Genomic DNA, 18,320 nt, shown 5'->3' with positions numbered 1-18,320 from the left:
ACTTGAGATCACAGTCATAAGCCAGTACGCCTCGGTAACCTGTTTCATTTTGTAGCCCTGGCTGGCTTGGAACTTGCTTTATAGCCTAAGCTGGCCTAGAACTCACAGAAATCCACTTGCCTCTGCCTTCAGGGGCAGGGATTAAAGGTCTGCTCCACCACAACTCTGTGTGTGTGTGTGTGTGTGTGTGTGTGTGTGTGTGTGTGTGTGTGGTTTGTTTTTAGATGACAGCATTCACTTGGACTGATGGTGGACACTGTTCACTAAGAGTTCTTAGAAAATGAGCACCAGAAAATCCCAACTCGGAAAGAAAAAATAACAGCTGTTCAGGACAGTGCTCCCCACCTCCAATAACCAAAGAAAAAACTGGAAAATAAAAAAACAAACAAACAAAGATTCTAGAAGATGGGGCAAAGAAGAAGAGGCTAGCCCACAAGCTGAGGGCTCATTCTCAGAACACCGTAACAAGGAACAGTTAAATTATTAAGGGATGTCCAATTTAAGGAAGAAGAGAGACGGAACCTATCTAGAGGTGTTAGAACAGGAAGAACGTAAAAAAAAAAAAAACCTCACCACATTTTATTTATTTATTAATTTATTATTTGTCTATTTATTCTCTCTCTGCGTGCGTGTGTGTGTGTGTGTGTGTGTGTGTGTGCGCGCGCGCGCGCGCGCGCCACATGTGCATGTAAAGGTCAGAGGACAACCGGAGGATGTCAGACTCTATCATGTAGTTCCCAGGATTTAGCATAGGGGTTAGCAGCAGATGCCTTTACCTGCTGGGCCATCTCCTCAGGGACTTCTTTAAGCTTAGAAACCGGGGAAGGTGACACTGGAGTGCACAGAATGAAAAGGCAGTAGTGAGGTCTGGAAATGACAAGACTGCCAGGCTGAGGTCACAGATGGAGAGCGAAGCGAGATGCTAGAGGATGCAGGGCAGTTATGAGTGTAGCAGAAGGACCGAAAGCGCCTGGGCGGAGCACTTGGCAGACAGCCTCACGGGAGGCCGAACCTGGCCGCATCTCCGCCACAGCCGCAGCATCTGGGCTGGATGCTCTTCCTCCCGGAGAGGACGCGCCTGGGCAGCCGGTGAAACCAAGGGGAACCAAGCAGAGATCATAGCTAGGGCGCAGTGCCCAGGCCTCGGATCCATGAAGCGCACGGACAGCGGGTCCATCTGTCACCACGCGCCGCCGCCGTGCTGGGCTCACCACGCACCTCGCCAGTCTCCACGGCAGCCCTCCAGCCGGGAACGACGACCCCCAGAGCGGGCTGGGAGCTGGGCGGTGGCAGCAGAGGAGGAGGAGGCAGTCTCGTCGGCACCCTGGATGAGGTAAGCTTCTGCCTCTGGAGCAAGGGAAGCTACGGTGCGGGGGTGCTACTGTGCTGTGGTATAGGGGTGCTGGTGCACTGTTCGCTGGACAGGGCTGGGGTCGTCGTCGGCAGGAGTTCTATGCTGTCACGGGAGGTTGTCACCCAGTGACAGTTACTGGGAAAGGTTTGGCGGGCACGCGAGAGATGGGGGCCCCAGGAACGAATAGAATCCATGGGACAAGGTTGAGTAGAGCAGAAAGGTGCGGCGCTGATGTACAGGAGAAAGGGTGGGAATCCAGGTTTCTATCCTAAGGTCTTTGCTTGGTCTGTACCGGTGTGGGTGAGGCTGGAGGCAACACCTGCTGGCCTGAGCCAAAGGAAAGGTGACTCAGGAGCCTGGTCGGTAGGGGGGATTCGCAGAGCGCTCATCTCTGCCTTTTCTTAGTCTCTTCATGCTTGGATATTTATTTATTTGCTTTAGCTGGAGACAGCAGGGAGGTGGGTGATGCCTTTCTTACTCTGCAGCACTGGAGCCTGACCTGGGCCTGTTGGCTGGATGCTCTAGGCCGACTAGCTCCGTGTGACCCCAGAGCCTTCCTCCATTCTGGTCTAGAAAACACGCGGCAGATTAGACCCCGTGTTCTTCATGCAGCAACGGCAAGATGAAAATCTGTCATAGAAGGGGGTTGGGGATTTAGCTCAGTGGTAGAGCGCTTGCCTAGGAAGCGCAAGGCCCTGGGTTCGGTCCTGAGCTCCGGAAAAAAAAAGAACCAAAAAAAAAAAAAGAAAAAAAAGAAAAAGAAAATCTGTCATAGTAATGTTTCCAAAAGAAGGGACAGATTGTATGGCTGCCATTTTAAAAGTAAGCACGTCTTTGGCATAGAATTTTTAGCTCCTCCCTCTGCGCTCCCCTCCACGCCCCCTCCCACCCCGTGGGAAGTCCGTACTTTTATCACTCAAACCAAAAGGCAATGGTGGGCCCAAGTCTTTGCTTTGCCTTTAGCTGAGATCTTTCTAGGCCTCAGTTTCCTATGAATGGGATTGGGATTCGGATTAAAAGAGTTTTGACTTCAGAGTGGAAGAGTTGCTAGGGCTTGTATTGCATGCTCCAGAGTCTGCCGGATCTGTGAACTAGAAAGGGGAGTCTGTCTATTCAAAGAAACTTAATTGCTTTCATTCATCGTACTACCCCTGTTTATACAAGAAAATGTAATCAACAATTCAATTATACAGTAGTTAAAGGAATCGTGGTTTTATTAAGAAATGTATAATAGGGGTTGGGGATTTAGCTCAGTGGTAGAGCGCTTGCCTAGGAAGCGCAAGGCCCTGGGTTCGGTCCCCAGCTCCGGAAAAAAAAAGAACCAAAAAAAAAAAAAAAAGAAATGTATAATAAATTATTGGAAATTAAAGGGTGAAGCAAGAGACATTCATATACATATATAGTGAGCCATTGGCCCAAATGTAATTATGTTTTTAAAATGTGAACTTTGACCAGAAATAAATCTGTATATTCACACACACGTGTTTCTAAAATTTGAAAGCTTCTTTCTTGCTCTCTCTATAATAGCTGAACTTTTTATCTGGAAAGAAATAAATGCTCATCATCAAGTAGATTTCTCTCACTGTCACTGACAATAGACAGTTTGTAGGCCTAACAGGATTCTCTAAATTATGGCAGTAAGGTGTTGCAGTATGGTCTTCTTACTTAGCCCCAGGCTAGCCTCAATTTCATGATCTTCCTGCCTTAGCCTCTTCAGTTGCCTCAACTGATATTATAGGCTTGCACATGCTACTCATATGTATATGAATACTGCAATGAACTTAAAGTCAGCCACACATGGCAAAATTATGTCTCAAAAACAAAACCCCAAATCTTATAAATAAGAGATCCTAATTAGCCCATGTTTATGTTAACTAAAATGTAAATAACTGTAATTTCAAATAAAAGTCGATAAAAAACCAAATCAAAGCTGTGTAGTGGTGAGCCATGCCTTTGGTCCTAGTTCTCAGGAGGCAGAGGCAGGCAGATCTCTGTGAGTTTGAGGCCACCTTGGTCTACAGAGCAAGTTCCAAGACAGCCAGGGCTGTTACACAGAAAGACTCTGTCTGTGAAAAACAAAACAAAACAAAACAAAAAACCCCAAAGCTAAAGCAAAATATAAACGTTCTAGGAGCTGGTGGCACACTCTTCACACCATCTGTAAGAACAGAGCTCTAATGGATGTCAGTGTGTCAAAGGTGGGTGGGAGGGTCATGGTTCTCCTGATTCTCAGCTTCTAAGTGTCAGTGGCTTCTACCCATGTTTAACTTGTGCTGTTCATCGAGCAGTAACCATGATGGCTAGACCCAACTTGATGCAAATGACCTCAGCTCTAAACTGTGGACATAACATTATAGCATGGAGCAAATCCAGACAGATGGATGGAGGAAAAATAAAGATAACCTCCTCCTGGAAAGCTGGCTGACTGTGCCCCATGAGGTGGCAGTGCAGCATTACTTAAAAAATGTGTCAAAATCCTGCCTTCAACTTAACTGTTTCTTAGGCTGATGAATCTACATTACTACCACCCAAATCTTTGATAGCAAATTATTAATTTTAATAAAGATTTTTTATGTATTCAGGAATGCAGTTTCTCTTTTGTTAGTTAGGGAAGTCCTGGGACTTACTAGATACATTTGTATGTAATGTTTGAAGTATGAGCAGGAGTTGTTAGTAGATTTTAATTTTTTTTTTTTTTCGGAGCTGAGGACCGAACCCAGGGCCTTGCGCTTGCTAGGCAAACGCTCTACCACTGAGCTAAATCCCCAACCCCAGATTTTAATTTTTAGGAAAGAAACGTGAGCTCCAAGTATCAAGGACACAAAGGGGTTCTTCCTTCTTCGAACAGTAATTGTCCATGGACAACCACTCCCTTTCTTCTGGATGCCTTTTTTCCTGTCCCTATTAAGTAAACACTCTTGACCAGATTATAGTCTGTTTTGTTTGGGAATCCTTGAGACTCTCTTGTGTCTACACATTTCTTCTCTGAATCGGTTGGCATTATCTGTAAAGATTAAATTACAAAAGACAAGGTTCGCAGTCCGTGTTTCATTCATTAGGACATATTACCAAAGGCTGGGTAATTTATAGAGAACAGAGATTCATTTCCTTGAGCTGAGAATTCCCAAGTCTGGGGAAACAGCAGGATTGCCTTCTTGCTGTAATTATTCTAGGGACAGGGTACTTGGTTGTACAGATTTAGGTAAAGAGTCAAATGCTCACCAGAAAGACGTCAACCCAATACCAGAGCCATTGGACCTCACTGGCAATCCCTGAACAGGAAATGCTTTGAGCCAGCCATTATATACACCCATTTTATTTATAATTTGTAATGTTTGGTGATATCAAAAGATGGAATTTATCAAAACCTTTTCAATCTTAAAACACTGGTCTCTCTTATTCGTTGGGGTCGCCATTTTAGGTTATTTAATTGGCAGCACCTGGAAACCTGCATTTCATATGTTGTCAAAGGTTTTAGTAATTTCTGTCAGAGATTAGGGAGAATGAATCCAGACCCCGTGTTGGTTACTTCTGCAACACTGAGACAAAACACTTGACAGAAACCACGTATGGGGGAAAGGATTCATTCTAGCTCATTGAGAGGGGTGTGGTCCAGCATGGCCGGCAGTCAAAACGGTGTGACCCAGTCTGTGAAAGTGGGGCATATGAAGGAGCCGTTTAAATGGAAGCGGAGATGGTGAAGCCAGGGGCTGGGGCTGACCTTCAAAGGCCACCTACCTAAAGGCCTCATGGCCTCCAGACAGCACCATCAACTGAGAAACACGAGCTCAAACCGTAAGCCTGGAGGAGGAGCATTTCAGAATAAAACCACCATACACCCTGTTATTTCATGCTCTTGGAAAGCAGAAGTGCCTGCCTATCCATACTGTAAATTAGTAGGTTTCAGTCGTATCTGTCTGTGTTAGAAGCATCTGGTAAGGCTTAAAGACTTGACATAGAGACTCCACTCCTGGCCAGCGCAAGCAGACTCATCTAGACTAGGGGCTCAGCATCAGCGCTCTTTAAACATGCTCTACACATCTGTGCCTCTCAGTCTGGGTGACAGAACCTCCACATTGGGTAAACTGTTCATTTCTACAGAACACTAAGAAAAAAAAACTGTGATCTCTTGCTCAAGGAACTAAGATTACTACCATTTTCCTCCTCCCCAGCCACCATGGCAAGTGTTGAGACAGTGTCTGGTCTACTTTTTGTGTGTGTCACAGATCCGGGAGATGGGTGTACATAGGCCAAGTGAAGAGATGGGATTGCTGAAAGGCAATTGAAAGACATTCATGGCAGAGGTGGTAAAGGCTGAGCTTAGCCCATGGTGGTGAGAATGTGGGACTTAGGGACTTCTCAGTTAGGACAGAAGATGCTCATGGATCAGCCGAGCCAAGGAAATAGGAGAGAGGGTGGAAACAAACACACTTGACCTTCTGACCTGCAGTCTCGGTGGTCAAAGAGGTCCCGACTCAAAACAATGCACCCGTAAAGACAATGCAAATTAAACCTGGTTCCCTTTCACATGTATTACATGGTGTAGGCCAGCCGGCAACGTGAAGGTGTGTTCAGGGTGATGCGTGTAGCATAAACTCAGATATGATGCTGTCTCGTGGATGAGGCTTAAGCTCTACAGATTTTGGTACCTGAAGGAAGTCCAAAATGAGATCCCGTAAAGAGGTGAGCTTCTGGTCACGCGAGGACAGTGTCAGCCTGGCCTTCTGGCTGACAGTTTGGTTCTTTGAAGATACTGAGAGCAAACGTAACGGAGATGGCTGAGTGCGGAGAAAAAGCTCCATCGTGTGTATATTACACGGCGCTTGCTATCTCTGGTTGGCTTTTGCTTGTTTGTTTGGCTTGGTTTGTTTTTAATTTAGCATTAGCTGAGGCCCAGTTCCTGCTTAGTATGGTAGGGGGTAGAGCATGGCACAAAAAGAAAACCCTTAATCAGGGTTTCTATTACTGTGACCAAATACCATGATGGAAAGCAACTTGGGGAGGGAAGAGTTTATCATGCTTACTCTCTTCTATCTATCTATCTATCTATCTATCTATCTATCTATCTATCTATCATCTATCTATCTATCTATCATCTATCTCTTTTTACTTATAACTTTACATCCTGCTCACTGCCCCCATCCTGCTCACCCCCTCATACAATCCTTCCTCCATCCCTTTTCCCCTTCTCCTCTGAGCTGGTGAGCACACCCCCCCACCCCGGTATCCCCCCATCCTGGCACATCAAGTGTGTGGGGCTGGGCACGTCCTCTCCCACTGAGGTCAGACAAGGCAGCCCAGCTAGAAGAACATATCCCAAGGCAACAGCTTTGGGGATAGCACCCACACCATTTGCTCAGGACCCACATGAGGACCAAGCTGCACAGCTGTTACATGTGTGGGGAGCCTAGGTCCAGCAGTGTAGGCTCTTTGATTGGTGCTCAGTCTCTGAGAGCCCCAAGGGTTCAGGTTAGTTGACTCTGCTGGTCTTCCTGTGGAGTTCTTATCCCCTTTGGGGCCCGCAATCCTTCTTTCTGTTCTTCTACAAGAGACCCCAAGCTACATCCACTGTTTGGCTGTGGGTGTCTGTATCTGTCTGAGTCAGCTGCTGGGTGGACACACTTAACTCTTCTACACCACAGTTCCTCATTAATGGCAGTCAGGGCAGGAACCAGGAGGCAGGAGCTGATGCAGAGGTCATGAGGAGTGCCGTTTACTGGCTTGCTCCTCAAGGCTTGCTCAGCCTGCTTTCTTAAGCACTCCAACCCACCAGTCCACAGTAGGCTGGGCCCTCCCACAACCGTCACTAAGAAAATGTCCTACAGGCCCACCTACAACCCTATCTTATAGAGGCATTTTCTCAGTAGAGTTCCCTCCTTTCAGGTAACTCTAGCCTGCATCAAGTTGACGTAAAACCAGCCAGCACAAATGGTGAGGACTCTTTTTGATATCAGAAAACCTGCCTAGAAGGCTGTATATGGTGACCAAATGGAGATGGTGTTTATGGTGGGAGGAGAAAAACAGACGGACAGTATGTCCAGGTTTCACTCCAATCCCCTCAAATCACTGGTTCTCTGGGTCTTATTTGCCAGAGCAGTTTCATAACTTGATCTGTGCTAGACCTAAAGAGACTCTAGTTAACGACTGTATGATTACCTGTGGCAAACAGCACAATCAGTAATCACTGTTAGCTCATTTATAATTTGTATTATCAATAATGCTTTAGGGTTTTTTACTTTTTATTAGATATATTTCTTTACTTACATTTCAAATGTTATTCCCTTTCCTGGTTTCCTGTCCATAAGTTCCCCATCCCTTCCCCCCCCCCATCCAACCCTTTTACTCCCCCCCATATTCCCCTGCAACCTTGGCTAGACCAGGGCTTCCTCTTCCACTGGTGCCCCAACAAGGCTATTCTCTGCTACATATGCAGTTGGAGCCCTGGGTCAGTCCATGTGTAATCTTTCGGTAGTGGTTTAGTCCCTGGAAGCTCTGGTTGGTCGGCATTGTTGTTCTTATGGGGTTTGCTTTAGATTTTTAAAGAGTTATTTTATTTTATGTGTGACACACGCACACACACACACACACACACACACACACACACACACACAAACACGTGCGCACGCACAAATGTGCCTATGCTCAAGAAGGTCAGAAGATGACATGGAAGCCCCTGGAGTTAGTTACAGATGACTGTGAGGCATGAAGTGGATGCTGAGACCTGAGTTTGGGGCCCCTGGAAGTGCATCAAGTCCTCTTCACCACAGAACCATCACTATAAACAGTGGTTTTGAATACCTGCTCTATGCCAGGATCTATGCATTTTTAAATAAGCATTCAATCCTCATGACCTTGCAAGAATGATATTAATTATCCCCAACTGCATTTAAAAAGTTAAGCAGTTTGACAAGGTCACACAGCTGTAAGGTAGCAGACTTCACGCCTAACGAGCAGGTGCTAAATATCTATGTCATGCACTGTGATTATTTTCATTTGTCTACGTTTAAAAGCTCTTCCTTTGTGATGCTAGGAAGGCTATATTTCCTTAAAAATAGCTCTAAACAGAACTATGTGTCAATAAAAATCAACTATAAAGTCGTCTGCTAGAATTAGACAAAAATGACCTGGTCCCCAACTCAGCACACATTTAAATAACCCACTTGCTTTAAAGTAATAAACTGCATTACAGGGTCTGACCTTGTGAGGACCTAATTTCTAATTCAGACAGTAAAACCCATGAAGGTCATCACAGAGAAATGAATGACCGAGACTGTATCAAAAAGCATCAGGCTACTCTATATTTAGGTTAATAAAAGAAGAGTGAACCGCAAATCTCAAAGGGGATTCTGGGACATTACTAAAACCACAAAGCCACAAAGCGAGTGGTGCCCACTGCTTAGAATAACAGGCGCAGTCATTCAGAAGTTTGCCCACCATGTGTCCTCATCCACCCCACATCCACTTCCCAGCACCGGCTGGCAGAAAGTGAGGAGGAATGTTGGCATGGAGCCGGTACTCCGGTGACCAAGCAAAAACAGCATCCTATCTCAGCATCTGGATTAGTTACTTTTCAAGACAAGGCACTGGGACCAGGGCAGCTTAGAAAAGAAAGTGTAATTGGGCTATGGTTCGAGAGGGTTAGACTTTATGTTGCTGGAGCAAAAGCATGGCAGCCGATGGCTCAGGCGGCAGCGATGGCTCAGGCTGCAGGCGGCAGCAGATGGCTCAGGCGGCTTGGCTCAGGCAGCAGCTGAGCACCTCACATCTTGATCCCCAAACAGGAGGCAGAGCACACTGGGAGTGGAATGAGTCTTTTGAAACTCAAAGCCCACCCCCAGCCACACACCTCCCCCATCATGGCCACACCTCCTAATCCCTTCCAAACCTGGGGACCAGGAATCAAACATAGAAGCCTAGGGGCGCCATTATCAGTCAAAGCACCACAGCGACCTTGTTGCCTCCAGTGTCGTTCGTTCACTATGTAACACCTCTGGCTGTATTAATCTACAGGGATATTCTGCAACACAGCTTTATTGGGGTTTCAACAAGAAAGATCTTCATGTATCTTCTAACTGAAAATGTTCTTGGTAAATGATTAAAAACCCATTCTGGAGAGAGCATGCGTAAGAGGCGGACTATAAAACAATCGCCAAGGCTCGCTCTTCTACTCAGCTCATCTCCGTTGTGGCAGCGTGAATGAGATTGTTCTCCGTGGGCCCTGGCATTCGAGCACTTGGTTCCCAGTTAGTGGTGCTGTTTGGGGAGCTCTAGGAGATGTGGTCTTGAAGGAAGTATGTCACTGAAGCAAGGTTTTACTTTCTGTGCATCCCGCTTAAAGTTCAAAATGTTAAGGTCTGAGCTTCCTGCTCCAGCCACTTACAGGTCTTCATTGCCTCCGGGCCTCAGTCCCCACCCCCTCCCTACACCACGAGCCCAAGTAAACTCTACTATAAGTTGCCTTGCTCCTGGTGTTTTAGTGTAGCAATAGAAAAGTAAAGACTACAACCGTAAATCTAGGTGTTACTGCGTAAATCTAGGTGTTACTGCGAATCCTTAAGTAACTGCTCTGACTTCCTTGTTCTTCTTTCCTGAGAGTGAATAATCGCTTCTTTAGGGGTGGGAGTAGCCTCTGCACCCACGGCATGACCTTGGACTGACAGAAAGGGTGATGTTTTATTAGTTATATTAGGTGGCCAATGCTACATAGCAAACCAGCCCAGAGCTTGATAGTTAAAAACTTTAAACCTTTTGCATCTCACCGTCTCTAAGGCAATGGTTCTCAACCTGTGGGTTGCAACACATTTGAGGGTCAAAGACTCTTTCACAGGGGTTGTATATCAGATACACCGCTTATCAGATAATTACGTTATTGTTCATATCAGCAACGAAATTGCAGTTACGAAGTAGCAACCAAAATAATTCACTGGTTGGGGGTCAGCACAACGTGAGGAACTGTCCTAAAGGGTTGCAGCATTAGGAAGGGTGTGAACCACTGCTCTAAAGGAAGGAGTCTGAGCTGCTTGGCTGAGGGCGGAGGGGTTCAGTCTGTGGCTGGTCAAACGGTTACGTGGAGGCTGCAGTCATCTCAAAACCTGATAGGGATTGACAGACTGCCACCTGGGTATGCAAACATCAGCTCTTGGGATGGTTACAGACTTTAGTCCTGCCACGTCTGATAGACTGAGTTTCTGTGTATGCATGCATTGTGGTAGCTTGTTTCCCCTAGCAGAATTAAGAGAGAGAAAGTCAGCGTGTTTAAGATGGGAGCCTCTGATTAAAATAATAATAATAAAATACTCTTGAAGGTAGTATTCTTTCACTTCTACTTGACTCTGTCATCCCTCCGTCTCAGACATCAAACACAGACTTAATTAATCATCCAGGGCCATTTTAGAGACTGCCTACCCCAGTCTACACCCATTGCCCAAGCTCCTGAAAACCAGACAAGCAGCAGGATTCCCCCCCCCCCCTCTGAGTAAAGCCAGGAAGACTCTAGCTCGAAACACAAGTGGGGAGGAGAGCCAGAGCTGGGGCTGGAGACCGCGTCGCACTGTGTGCGTCTCTGTAAAGACTTTCATCTGTACCCTCGGAATAGTTAGGCCAGGCAGACATTGTTAATCCCAGCACCGAAGAGCCAGGTGTACTTAGTGAGCTCCAGTCCTGTCAGGGTTACATAGTAAGACACTGTCTCAAACCTAACCAAACACAGAACTTCAACAAAATAAGCAATCAAGAAAACCCTCACAGCAAAACAGGATCATAGCAACCTCCGGGGGTGCTTGCTCAGTTCTGCCCCCAAGCAACCCCAGAAGGTTCAAGGGCTTCCTGTCTCTGCTGGTCTCAGCACATCTTGTCCCTTCTGCCCATCCTCACAGACAGGATCGGCTGTCAGAGAGATCACAAGAGATCCTTGAAAATCAGTCTGAGCTGAAGATCTTGGAGCTCTGATATATCAGCAAAAGCAACCTGAGAGCAGAATCTGTCAAAGGCCTGATGAGGAATGGTACAGGGACCAGACACAGTGGTGTATGCCTACAATTCCAGAACTTAGGGATGGGACAGGAGGATTGCTACAAGTTCAAGGCTAGTTGATCTCCATTCCAAGGCATCCAGGACTACAAAGTGAGATCCTGTCCAAAATCAATCGATCTATCGACGATCAATCAATCAATCAGCCAATCAACCAACCTGGCAAAGGTAACAGATTAAACACTAGACCAGAGAAATGATGACCCTACAAACTAGATGTTAATAAGGGTGTAAGAAGGCAGGGCCATGATGCACTAGCACTAGAAATAAGCAAAATGCCTATAAAGGGGCAGCAGGGAGCAGAAATGAATGTGGCAGTGCATGTGAGTGTGAAAGCATAGAACGTAGTTAAACTATAGGGAGCATTTAGGATCAAATAAAATACAGCCACGAGGCTGCAGCGGCAAGATAGGTTCTGCCAGCAGGGGGCGCATGAGGGTGGCTTTTTATTGTCACAGCATCCAAGTTTTGATACCAAGTTTTAATGAGTAGCTGTTACCAGTGGAGAGAGAGGCTCCAGGTTGGAAGCAGCTAGAAGACAGCCTGCATAAAGTATGTAGGAAACATGGCTACTTACAGTCATGTGACAGAAAAGTCAAGGTACAACAAGATTTGCTTTTGAGTTAGACAGACAAATGCTTGAAGTCCAATGGCACACACAGGCATGTGCCTGTTGTCGTACTTGGGAAAATGGAGGCAGAAAGTTTAGGTGTTTGAGTTCTATGAGATGCTGTCTCAGAATACAACAAAACAATTCAAAACAGGAATAAGAACCCCAAAGGCCGCCTTTGAAGTGACTTGATCTTTCTTTCCTCTCTCTACCCCTTGCCCTTCCTACTGTCTCCCCACACAACTTAGAGATCACAGCAACTTGTAGCTGAGATTCAAAATGAAAGCTAGGTCAGACTAGCTGGCCTTGCCCCATAGTTGCTTTTACAATTATTGTGGGAGGAGCCACAGTATGTGTGTGGAAAGTCAGAGTCTATGATGCCGTGTCACCAGAAAGCTTGGGGTGTCCCCGTGGAGCCACCACACAATACCTGGGAAACTTGAGTTTCTTCTTCAGCGTCCTCAGTCTCCTTAAAAAAAAAATTTAAGAATGGACTCAGAGGGGTTGGGGATTTAGCTCAGTGGTAGAGCGCTTGCCTAGCAAGCGCAAGGCCCTGGGTTCGATCCCCAGCTCCGAAAAAAAAAAAAAAAGAAAAGAAAAAAAAAGTAAGAATGGACTCAGAGATCATGGATGATTTGCTATTGTTTAAAAGAAAAACCTAAGGACAGACAAGATGAGAGTCTGGCAGCTGCCTGAAAGGGACAAGGAGAATGAGGAAGAGAAGGAAGAATGGTGCTGCCTGGTGAAGCAGCTCAGAGGTCAGCCGCTGGGCAGCAGGCTCTATGAGGTGAGGAGCAGAATATAGGAAAGGAGTAAGGAAGCCCATAGTGTTAGGCAGGGAGTTCAAAAGCAGCCTTTGGTTCTGGCCAGCCTGTGAAAGAAAAAGACAGAAGGAAAAAGAAACAGTTACACCTTCCTGTGTTGGGACTCAGAAAGGTAGGCATACCAAGAGTCAGTCTCTCTTCCCATCTTTATGTGGGTTCCAGGGATTGAACTCATGTTGCTAGACTTGCACGCAAACCATTGTGCACTGTTCTATCTGCCTTCCAGACAGATGCTTGTACCTTATGGAATCTAAAGGGGCCATTTGCCATCTAGTTGTTGACAATACACAGGCAGAGAGCTGTGGCTAACAAGGTCTGAGGATCCTGGCACAAGAGAGTACCAAAGGGACGCACCTACGGCTTAGCACAGCATTCAGGGGTAAACAACTAGGGACAGGGCAAGGAGGAAGGAAGCATGGTACTCCTCCCAGGATCTATGTCATCACAGACGTGTGTGCATGCAGGTACGTGTCGAGTTCACATGTGTATGCCAGATAGAAGTCAGTCTTGCCTGTCATTCCCCAGAAGTCCCCCTTTGTTTTTGAGACAGAATCTCTCAGTGTGCTTTGGGGATTGAACTCAGGTCCTTATGCATGCACAGCAGGCCCTGTACCACCTGAACCACCCTCCCAGCCATCATGAACATTTTAACATTCATTTTGTTTTCTAAAATGTTGCATTAAAATATAACTTATTGGATTTTGCATTATGAGCCTGATATGAGAATGGAATTAACTCATATCCGGGATAAATGAGTGTTAGAGGTTCGTTCCTCTTTTGGTTAGGATTGCCAGAAGCTTGTTACAGGACGCTACAGTATGGAAGCAGGGGAATTGCGTGCAGGAAGGGAGTTCTCATTAGAACTTACTAGATTGTGTAAAGCTTTCTGGGGCTGCAGCTTGATGTTTTTGAACCCCTGCCAGCTGAAAGAAGGGGGGAACCCCCACTGTTTTGAGCTGCCAAGAAGCTGGCTTACAGGGGGAATTTATTTGTCTTTGTCTTCGGAGTGACTATTGGATGAACCCTCTCGCTTGTGCAGATGTGAGCCAAGGACCAGTTAGGGTGGCTGCCGGTCGTTAGATGTCAAGAACTTGGCTTCAGGGACTTCAGATGAGCAAAGTTTTCTCAGGGACAAAAGCCGGCCTGACAGGAAGGGGTGCAATCACAGATACTTAATCATTTTCAGTAGTCTTAGGAAATACTGAAATCTTTAGTACCGAAAAATCCACATTATGGTTTCAGTGATTCACTTGGATGGCAGCAATGACTGTGAATGTGTGTGAGGAGAGAGGAAAAATTGTGGAAAACTGCTAGTGAATGGTTAACCAAGCAGAGGATTTGTGAGACTTTCACACTCCGACAGTGAGATTTGCATTGTTCTGCAGCTCTTCTCAAATGTAGAGAGACAATTATAAGTGGAAATATGTTTAAAAAACTAGGATTATGTGTGCATGTCTGTCTGTCTGTCTTTCTATCATCTATCCACCTGCCCTCAGGGGTAAGGTAGTACACGGACGGCTGCATTCAAAGGTAAGGGCCTTGGGTGGACACGGCTATAGTGCTCTCAGCAAGCTTTTTCATAATTCAAAAATCCAGTCTCCTATTTAAATCAGGTTTTGCCATTCTACGTGTTTATTCTCCTTATGGCTTGAAAGCCATCATGGATTGGTTGGCCCGCTGGTCCTGGAACAGATTGCCACATCCTGGAAAACCGACTCAGGTTTTAGTGACAGCGGACTGTCAAGAATGCCTGGAGGCTTCTTAGGAATTTATGTCAGTATTGTTTCTGTTTCCAGAAATGTGTTTATTGACCATAATATCAGTCTGCACGATTTTTTTAAGACTTATTATGTGTGCTCAATGTAAGGAGAGTGACACAGGAAATTCACACAGGTCTTTACTTACTGTTCCAGGCCCCTCTGAGAAATTTACCACATCAATTGCACGGCTTCCCCTCCCCCAACATCAGATGCACATAAACAGTGGTGTTGAAAGGGTGGGACGGGCTTGTGTGAGGAAATTACCACCAGCTGTCTGAAGCCTTCTCATAATTTCCTTCTGTGAGGTTTTTGTTATAGCTGACAGATAAGGCTGGCCAACGAATGAGGTTGGTTCTGAATACACTCGAGTGTAACACACACATACACACACACACACACACATACACACACACACTCACACACATACACACTCACTCACACACTCCTGAAACACAGGGAGAAGGAAAATAGGGAACCTGCTTACTCAATTTCAGAACTTGGGTCCTATGATAAGGCAGGAAACTGATAAATGGAAATCTGGGGTCACTGGCCTAGGCCAAGGGAGCAGTTTGTAGCAGAACTGAAATTAAATCAGAACAGCTATTTTAGAGTCAAGGAATCTTGTGTGGTAGACAAACATTGATTTAAAAAATGACCATGATTTATTGGATTTTTAAACCACAGCAGACAATGAATTAAATGCTAGTCATGGATGACCTTGTCTTGTTCCAGCCTGTCAACTATCTAATGTCATCAACCTTATTTTAGAACATATAAGAACATAGACTCATTAAGTAGCTTGACCAAAAGAGCTGCAGGGCCGGACTACAGAGCCACCAATCCTAGCTGCTGTGTGACACTGACTGTTCTGCCCTGCTCTTCCCGGGGTGTGGCACTCTCTGTAGTCACCCAGGGGAGGATGGGGACACTTTTCCTTCTACTAGTGAAAACAAACTTTGTTTAACCGTATTTTTTTAATTAAAAAAAAGAAATTTTTAGTTGTTGACTGTGCCAATTTCTGGGATAAAATGTACTGTTCTGAGGTATGGAGACATTGTAGAGCAATTAAAACAAGCTGGCAATTTTTAAATAAAAGCTCGAATTTTCAGTTTTCAATTTCTGATAAAGTTTCTTAAATTATACTTACCCTTGGTGCCTGCACAGGGCCTATCTTCTTTATAAACGTTTCTAAAGTCAAGTTTCATTAAGGGCTCTCCTCCTAGTCTTTATGTATTGTATTTTAGCTCTTCACACGGTCGGGTCTGTTGTATGACGTAGAGAGTGTTTGTGTGCCTTTGCACACCAGCTTCCAGTCACACACCCGGCGTGCAGCACAAGCTATGCTTTGGTTGGACTCGTGTTGAATTGAATAAACGTAGGTAACCAAATTCGTTCTTGAATTCTATTAGCTGGTAGGAATAACTCAGTCGCGTTAGCATTAGCCACTTCTGAACTGATTCTTCAATTAAGACAAACGTCCCTTTTAAAGGCCCCTCTTTTTTTAATCCCCAAGATTGGTTTTCATTTTCCTAACTGCTCCAGGCCTGGAGCTGTGTCGCTCTGAGACACAGCTGTCCCTTCACCTGCTGTGCAGTCTTTGGAGCCCCCCCCACACACACACACACCACCCCTCCTCCTGCCCGGGGCCCTGCTTCAGCTCTGGAAGGCCAGCCCTTTCCATTTCTGCAGAGCCAATCATTTCTCTCCAACCAGGTACACCCATCGAAGCAGCAGTTCTCCCCAGGAGGTTTTCCCTGGGGCGGATAAAACACAGCAGCCTTGAGCTGATGCAGCTACTGGAAGAGACTCTTTACCGTGTGAAAGTTGATGTAGACTCGTCCCTCTTTATCTGCTGCCTTCGCAGTCACAGAGTCAACTGGCCTCCCCAGAATGGTTAGGGCTAAAACTCTGTATGGAATACGCACAGACTTTTATCTTGTCCTTACTTCTTTCCTAAAGTTGTTTATTTATTTTTATGTATATGGGGTGTTTTACCCGCGTACAACTGTGCCTTGAGTGCCCAGTGTCACGGACCCCAGAAGATATGCAAGTACGGAGTTACAGAGCACTGTGAGCTGCCATGTGGGTGCTGGGACTCAAATCTGGTTCTCTGTAAGAGCAGCCATCTCTCCAGCCTCCTTGGGAGACATTCTAGATCTGAACTATAACATCGATGGTGTATACATATACTGTGCAAGTAGTTGGTATGTCACATCGTTTAGAGGTTAACAAGGAAAATCCTTTCCTTCTTTGACTGTCTTAATCCTTTCAGTCCATGGGAATGCCATTCCATAAAGAGCTGAAAGGGTGTCATATAAATTAACTTATAATTATTCCCACAGGACAAAAGCCACAGCTCCCCTTTCTTTTCAGAACTACTTTTTTTAACTCTGTTGGTCTGCCGGACCCATGGGTTTTAGAAACTTCTTTGTTTGGTGGAGAGGCCCATCCTAAAGATTCCCATAGGCTGTGTGCTTTTTGTTTCTTTTTTTTTTTTTCTTTTCTATTTTTCGGAGCTGGGGACTGAACCCAGGGCCTCGAGCTTGCTAGGCAAGCGCTCTACCACTGAGTTAAATCCCCAACCCCTAGGCTGTGTGTTTAAACAAGACCTTATGAGACTCTTCCCTACATATTTTTGGAGGCCTTCTCCGTGGCTCTAACAATCACATCTTAAGTTTGATTTTTTCCCCCTTGCAGCCACTTCTTATTTTGAAAGATGAGAAACGGTTTGGTTTTTTTAATCTAACAAGTCTGTCTCTTCATACTGCCTCTATACTGCAAGCCAGGCGCAGTGCACATACTTACACAGGAAGTTCGAAGCCATTAAGGCAGACCCGCCGCCAAAAACAAGACAAGAAACAAAAAGTTGAATGGTTCTTTTAAAAATACTATTTTTCGTCCATATATTATTTTTATCATAATATTGCTTTTAAAAGCTTGTTAGTGGGAGGTTGGAGAAGAAGCCTGTTAGCACTTTTGAAACTTTGCCTGAACCTGTACAGGACATTTTCTGTTTTTGACGTTACCAAAGGTGATGGTTTATGGGATCTTTCTGTTATTACAGTCTCTGCCCCAGCATTCTCTTTGAAGGCATGAGTTGGCCGAAGTAATACAGGTTATTTCCCCCAGTCCCATGAGTTTCTGTCCTCTTGGGTCACCATCGGGCTCCTCCAGGTCCTTCCTTCCCCAGAGGCCTGTATGGTGCCTGCCACACTGTATGGTGCCTGCCACACTGTATGGCGCCTGCCACATCTGTATGGCGCCTGCCACATCTATATGGTGCCTGTCACATCTGTATGGCTACTACAGTCACTGCCCAGTTTCACACCTCACTTCCAGGTACCTTGTTTAGTTCCAACTGTTTTTTGTTGCTTCGCAAACTATTCTTTAATTTATAGGCTTAACGCAATCAGTGTTTTCTTTCTTTCTTTTTTTTTTTTTTTTCCGGAGCTGGGGACCGAACCCAGGGCCTTGTGCTTGCTAGGCAAGCGCTCTACCACTGAGCTAAATCCCCAACCAGTCAGTGTTTTCTTATATTGTGGTTTAGGGTGTCAATAATTCTAGTGTGGCTCAGCACAATAGGCGTGCCCCCACCACAGCCACACAGAGGACTGTTTGGGTTTTGTTCAGTTGGAAGCATTGTAATGGGAGCTGCTGTTCTGCCCTACTAAGCCTCTGTTCTGTTAGTCTCAGTGCCTCGCCACATTGCTTATCTAGCACCCTAGTTTGCCTTCTGGCCTTAG

At 45.6% G+C, this 18,320-nt stretch overlaps 1 protein-coding gene across 22 annotated transcripts in view; it reads left to right on the top strand.

Moving 5' to 3' along the window:
* The first annotated feature begins 662 nt into the window (after positions 1-662).
* The window catches only part of Pde4dip (phosphodiesterase 4D interacting protein), a 196,936-nt gene continuing 179,278 nt past the window's right edge, over positions 663-18,320 (top strand). For 19 of the 22 annotated variants that reach the window (XR_001836491.3, XM_063282460.1, XM_017591079.3 and 16 more), the window contains exon 1: positions 663-1,333. Coding sequence is in view for 21 of the 22 variants with exons in the window: in XM_063282460.1 (XP_063138530.1) it covers positions 930-1,333 (404 nt within the window). In the remaining variant the exon portion in view is untranslated. The remainder of the gene's footprint in view (positions 1,334-18,320) is intronic. The other 3 variants (NM_001389233.1, NM_001389234.1, NM_001389235.1) reach the window with 1 other exon arrangement.

This window comes from Rattus norvegicus, chromosome 2 (genome assembly GCF_036323735.1).
Source record: "Rattus norvegicus strain BN/NHsdMcwi chromosome 2, GRCr8, whole genome shotgun sequence".
NCBI lineage: Eukaryota > Metazoa > Chordata > Mammalia > Rodentia > Muridae > Rattus > Rattus norvegicus.
This window is presented reverse-complemented; position numbering and strand designations above follow the sequence as displayed.